This window comes from Bos taurus, chromosome 11 (assembly GCF_002263795.3).
Source record: "Bos taurus isolate L1 Dominette 01449 registration number 42190680 breed Hereford chromosome 11, ARS-UCD2.0, whole genome shotgun sequence".
Lineage (NCBI taxonomy): Eukaryota > Metazoa > Chordata > Mammalia > Artiodactyla > Bovidae > Bos > Bos taurus.
In genome coordinates this window covers 67,180,813-67,187,448 of record NC_037338.1, presented here as the reverse complement: position 1 = coordinate 67,187,448, position 6,636 = coordinate 67,180,813, and the positions used below count along the sequence as shown (strand labels likewise).

At 47.8% G+C, this 6,636-nt stretch overlaps 1 protein-coding gene across 5 annotated transcripts in view; it reads right to left on the bottom strand.

The window, feature by feature from the left end:
• Positions 1 to 3,961: 3,961 nt before the first annotated feature.
• ARHGAP25 (Rho GTPase activating protein 25) overlaps positions 3,962 to 6,636 on the bottom strand; it is a 94,730-nt gene continuing 92,055 nt past the window's right edge. For all 5 annotated transcript variants that reach the window (XM_015473507.3, NM_001046392.1, XM_010810125.4 and 2 more), the window contains 1 exon segment: positions 3,962 to 4,826. In XM_015473507.3, coding sequence (XP_015328993.1) covers positions 4,619 to 4,826 — 208 coding nt within the window. In that variant the 3' untranslated portion in view covers positions 3,962 to 4,618.

Sequence of the window (6,636 nt, the reverse complement as noted above, 5' to 3'; positions counted from 1 at the left end):
ACCAACATGTAGGGAGGACAGAGTGTATATTTGTGTTGATTGAAAATGGGAGAGGGAGCAGGTAGATTTAATATTATTATTAGTCATGACTTGAGTCATACTTAGCAGTTTTAGACTCATGTTTAACAATCCTGTCTGTATTAGAAGTAATTGAAAAGTTTTTTGTATTTTTTTTAATTCTTAGGCTCCACTCCTAATATTCTGATTCAGTTGATATGGAGTAGGATCTGATGCTCAGATCAAGGGGGTTCTATTGTGAGGCTAAGTCTGAGAACCACTGTCTTAAGACAGCTTTGGTAATGCAGAGTAGGTGGAAAATGCCATATTAGGTGGGTCTTGGTTGTGACCAAGAGCTAAGCCCAGCTCCATATTTCGGAAGCACTGAAGTGACAGACGTTCAGTGGGTTTCACAGCATGGTCCTGGTCTGGGGGCAGAACCCTCGGACAGAAGCTAAGAATCACAAACATCACTGAACGGTGGAACAGAGGAGCCCTTTAAACCTTTTCCTCATTGCTCTGTGAACTCTGACAATTTACTTGTCTCTGGGCTTCAGTTTCACTATCCATTAAGTGAATAGGTTAGATTAGACAAGTTCAAGGGTATCTTCCAGTCTGTTATTCTAGGATCGTAAAACAGTTTCCAGGCAGCAGAGGAAAGAGAGGTTGGCCTCCCTGTTGGTATTCTGCACTCACTTCTCATCTGAAGTCAGTCAGCAGCTCTCTCTGTGGCTGACCAAAGGCCAGCCTTGAGCAACAGCTGAATCTCCATCCCCGGGGCCTCCTTTTATCCAGCCTTCCCGGCAGGATGAAAGCTTTCCTGCAATTCTTATGAGGGCAGCCCACGTGAATTGCAGGAGTAGCCTCTGAGTGATCTCTCTGCTCCCCGGCAGCACACGTCTGATGCTATCTGGCAGCACGTGACCTGATGCTATCTGCAGAGGAAGTAGTGGAATGTGGAAGTTTACATGATGTCAGCGCATATGCATCCTCCTGTCCTGAACCCAGAGCCCAGCCATCCACTCCTGTGCCGTGCAGCTCCTGGCCCTCCCCTTCTCCAGAGCCTCAGGCTGCTTGGGAGCCCTCTGCTCCATGTTTCCCGAGAGGATGGGCATCTGAGCAGGACTGAAAGAATTGGTCAAAACAACAACAAAAACGATTATTGCTTGCATCCTCTGCAGTAGGTTCGGTATTGTGATGTCACATTCCATCTCTCGAGGCTCAAACTGACCAAAATTCACTGGGAAAGAATGGCTCTGATCTGAATGTTTGCTTCCCTTCCACCCAAAGTTCATATGTAGAAATCCTCAGCCCTAAAGATGATGGTAATAGGAGATGTGGCCTATGGGAAGTAAGTCATAAGGCGGGAGCCCTTGAGAATGGGATTAATGTCTTACAAAAGAGCCCCCATGGAGCTCCCCACAGAGCTTCTTCCATGTATGCATACAACCGGAAGCCTTCAGCCCAGAAAAGGACCTCACCTGACCTTGATCTCAGCCTCCAGCCTCCAGAATTGTGACAAATAAATGCCACCCCATCTGTGGAATTTTGTTAGATGAAATCAGGACTTACCCCAGGCAATTCCCTAATACAAAGTCTCCTGCCCTATGCACAAACAGATGGAAGACCATCAGGTCTGCTTCACGCATAGGAGAAAACGTGCCATGCTCGAGGCAGTGAGGAAGTGAAGAATGTTGGTGAGAAGAGGGCAAGGGGTTTGAAAGTGCATATTGCAGACTTTTTGAAGTTCTCAGCACCTGTGCAGGTAGAAGAAAAGGGACGGTAAAGGGCTGGTGGCAGGGAAAAGGCAGATTCCTTAGATCCTGCGCATTGCAGGGCTTTGAAAGTAACACTGGGAGCTCCAGGCTCCAACAGAGGTGGCAAAGGTCAGTCTGGGTTTGGCTTCCAGAAACCAGCTCCCGGGTCCAGGTGAGCTGCAGCTACACTGCTATGCAGCTTGTAGGTGGTCTTTGGGGGCTTTGATGACACTGGCCTCAGACCCCAGATCTGCTTCCCTGGCCCTTCCTTGGATTTGAGGGCCTGAGGGCCTGGAGAAACGCTTCTTTGTGTTCTCCTTATGTGGAGGGTGGCACCAGAGCAGGTAGGGGCAGCTTCGGTAAGCCAGATGCCCTCAATTGTGAAGAGGTATTGAGACACTGGCTTCAGAAGCTGGACCGGTCGCTCTGTGATCTTGTGGTTCTGGCAAAAGGCGTGGAATGAGAGGCATGATCTGACCAGGAGGCGCTTGGGACTCAAATGTGGGCCAGCAAGTTCCTATAATGTGGACCCCCAAACAAACAGGCTTCAGGGCTTCCTCGCTGTACCTGCAGACAAATGTTCCCTTTGGAACTATGAAGCCGGCTACTTCCACACTCAAGTCTGTATTAGCATCCAAAGGGTCCATGTCAGGAGCCCATGGGAACATGTGGCACACATGCCTGGCAGAACTACAGACACTCATCAGTGGACATCAAGTATTCAGGAAGTGTTTCTACGTTTGCTACTCTGTCATTGAAAAACAAATCCCAGGAAATCAAATATTTAACTGCTTTACTTAATAATGTCCCAAATCAGTCTCCCTGCCCTCAATGGGCTGTAAGCAGGCCTCTACTAGGAACTCTACGTGTCATCCTTGTCCTCCATCCGTCTGGTCCTCAGGGTGCTGGAGGTGGGAGGAACAGGGCCTGGGTAGTAAGACTGGGAAACAGCTCCTGTCCAGGCCTTTCACTCTGTGAGGGATATGATGACCAGAGTGAGGAAAAGAGGAAGAAAAGGGAGAAAAAGAAGTAACGAGGAGACACAGATGCTGGGGAAGGCTAAACTCTCATTGTGGTAACCGGAGATTCCAAACCACTAATTCAGCCATGCGTCTTCCCAAAGTCAAGCATATTTATGGGAGTAATGGATGAAATATGTAATATGTAATATGAGTACAGGTAACACCCACTGGGAAACTGGGCTAGGGGCTTCCAGAGCTGAAAGCACATTTGAGAATATTTACTTAGGTCAGTTTTTATCTCATCGTTATTCAGCTTCTTCCTGTGTATGTTTTGTGATATACATGATAAATTAATATAGTAGTATGTGTATATCATTTATAAATAAATAAACATGTTGAGAAGGATGGACTTCCCTGGCTGCTCAGATGGTAAAGAATTAGTCTGCAATGCAGGAGACCCGGGTTTGACCCCTGGGTTGGGAAGATACCCTGGAGAAGGGAATGGCAATCCACCCCAGCATTCTTGCCTGGACAATCCCATGGCCAGAGGAGCTTGGCAGGCTACAGTCCATGGGATTGCAAAAATAGGATACGACTGAGCGACTAACACTTTCACTTTTTTTCATGTTGAGGAAGGTATGCTCAAATATTTTCTATTGATGGGGTACATGATCAAAAGAGCTTAGAGACTACTCAACTAGAATGATGACAAAAACCATTAAAGACTCCACCATGCTTCCTAGGAAGGCCTGGGGCCTCACGAGGGGCCTCTACCAGGTTGGCTTAATATAGAAGGAAAAGTCAACTCTCAGCTGGGAAAGCCCTAGCTTTTCTCTAGTGCCTCGGGATCATTTAAAGAAAAAATCATATGCATTTTCATGAAACAGGAAAAATATTATTATATGACTGTTACTATCTAAACTCACAGTTCACTTCAGTTCAGTCGCTCAGTCGTGTCTGACTCTTTGCGACCCCATGAATCACAGCACGCCAGGCCTCCCTGTCCATCACCAACTCCCGGAGTTCACTTGATGGACATGACTCTAAACACACAAACAGCGTCTAAAAAAAGTTGTATCATCGTGGGCCTGACCTATGCAATCGCGGCCCCTGAAATGCAAGTGGAATTAGAACACAGCCCATGTCCTGCTCACCGTGTGCCTCGAGAGGGATGTCTCTGCCCCCAGGAAGGGGAGTCATTTACTCTCATAAAGGTGTTGCATGGATTACCAACAGCCCTGCTGCTGCTTTTTTTTTTCTTTATTTGAATATAATTTTCTAACGAGTTTTGCTTTCATAAATACAGTTTATTGCTTGGTTTGTCTTTGCCTAACACTAATTTTGAGTTTCCAGCCCTGGAGAGTGTGCCTCATGGTGGGGGTGGCAGAATGGGGTCCCGGCTTCAGCAGGTGCCGCTCTTCAAAACACAGTTCCCCTCCCCCAAGGCAGAGAACTCAAAAGCTGAATATTATTTTTGGCCCCTGTGTCTCAGAGACATCCCAGTCAGACATCTGACCAAGCAAGTTGTTCCACAACGGAAACACAGCTAACACTTCAGTCCAGCCTATGTCGGGGGCAGCCTGTTGCCTGTGGCCTGCATCAGTCTCCACTGGACACAGCCATCCAGTTATGGAAGGTGCCGTTTCACTCCGCTGAAACCACCGTGGAATAATGCAATCCTTTCAAATACAGCCCCATGGGCTCAGAGCTGTCCACACAAGTCCCCGCTCACTCTTCTCCTCTTGCAAACTCCACCGATCTATTTATTGGGAAATGTGATGTTTTTCCCTCCAAATGTCGTCTCCCTCTTAGGGAGTGATGTTGCTTCCTGGCTATTGGTTAGCAGCAAGAAAGGCAGCAGTGCTGGGTCTCTGCAGGCGGTCTCTGTGGTTCCTGGGATCCTCAAGCGTCGGTCTTGGGTTCCTTTATCGATTTGACAAACTCCTTGACCTCCTCTTCCAAGACCTTGTTCCTCTTCTCCACATCCTCCCGGCAGCGTTCCACGTTGCGGAGGCTGATTTCCAAGGCTGCTGACTTCTTCTTCTCATTCTCCAGTTCTTCATTGAGCCTCACCACCTTAGCCCACACGTCATAATTTTCCTTCTCGAGGCTATGAAGAAGGGAAGAAAAGAATGGGATGACAAGGCATGACCTCTAGACTCTCCCTCCGGCCTTGCCCACTGCCACCCTGTCCGTTTCACCTTCCATATCACAAGACCCATCTCCAGCCTGTGCCTCCTAGTGTGTCCCACCCCAGACAGGAGGACTTCCCAGTAAAGCTGAACTCCCACAGCATGTTCCTGCTCCTCTTTCGTCATTTATCATCCATCCTGTGACATCTCGTGTTGTTTTTCATGTCGTTTTGTGTTTTGTATCTTCTACCACCCTATAAAGTCTTTGAATGAAGATACCACCTCTAATACTTAGAGCCCACTAGCGTCTTACATCTGTCCTGCTCTGTGGAAGTGTTGATTGACAGCTGAATCTCACCCAGATTCCATGTGTACGGATCCCCAGCCCCTGTGTAGGGATCCCCAGCCCCTGTGTACACATGTGTGCCTTCTCATCCTGCTCCACGCAGACCATGGATCAGAGCCTTCTCTCATGAAGGCTCCTGGAGACCAAGATTTGGAGAATCCAGGGAGCTGCCCTTTGACAGCAATGGTCTTTCCAGCCCCACCCACACTTCTGAATCCTACTCAAAGTGCAAGATCTACTGGATTCCTGAATTCCCAGGATTTTCACTGTTACTGCCCCAAATCTTGGTCTCATCCCAGGTGCCTGTCTGTCCCCCTTCAGGCTGTGCTGAATTAACCCTTGAAAAATGAGCGTATATATGACATTTTTAAACCACGGTAGGGAATTTCAGGCCTGTGAGGAGAATGTGATTAGAAAAGTCACTTCAGAGTTTCATTCTGTGAGATACTGCCTCCATGCTACCCAATGGCAGAGACATTCTTAAATGGAGACTTGAGCTCCTGTTTGAGCCCATCCCTGGGCTCCCCTGGTAGCTCAGATGGTAAGGAATCTGCCTGCAATGCAGGAGACCCATCTACAGCGTGTGCAGGGGATCCCGGTTCAATCCCTGGGTCGGGAAGATCCCCTGAAGAAGGGAATGGCAACCTACTCCACTATTCTTGCCTGGTGAATTCCATGGACAAAGGAGCTTGGCGGGCTACTGACCATGGGGTTGCAAAGAGTTGAACACAACTGAGCAACTAACACTTTCACTGGCTTCTAACTTCACAGGCCCGGTCGATGCTGCACGTAATGGCCTCTCATCAGAGTATTGCCTACCACTGCCCATTTCTTCTTAAAGCCAAATTAGACATTCCTCTGGAATCCACATTGCAGGAAGATTCTTTCCCATCTTCCCTAGTGACTCAGACAGTATACAATCTACCTGCAACGTGGGAAACCCAGGTTTGATCCCTGATTTGGGAAGATACTTGGCAGGAGGAAACGGCAACCCACTCCAGTATTCTTGTCTAGGCAATCCTATGGACAGAGGAGTCTGGTGGGTTACAGTCCATGGGGTTGCAAAGAGTCAGACACGACTGACTGAGTAACACTTTTACTTTCTGTAATCGTACTCATCACAAATCTAATTTTCTTCTCACAGTTCTCCACATCCCTCTTGTTCAGAGGGCAACCTCACGAGACACTGCTAGATCTTGACCACTGATTCCAGTGGTGGAGAGGTAGAATCTGAGTGGGCTCGGGAGGGTGGCTGACCCGGGTTCAAATCCCAGGCCCATCAATGATAAGCTGTGCAATCTTTAGGAACCTTTTTATACTTCCCAAACTCTTATTTCTTCTGTAAAATGAGGGTATTACTTATTTCACCTCATTACTGAAGGTATTATATGAGAAGGGATGTCTGAAGCATGAAGATTAGAGAAAGTATTATAGACTGAGTC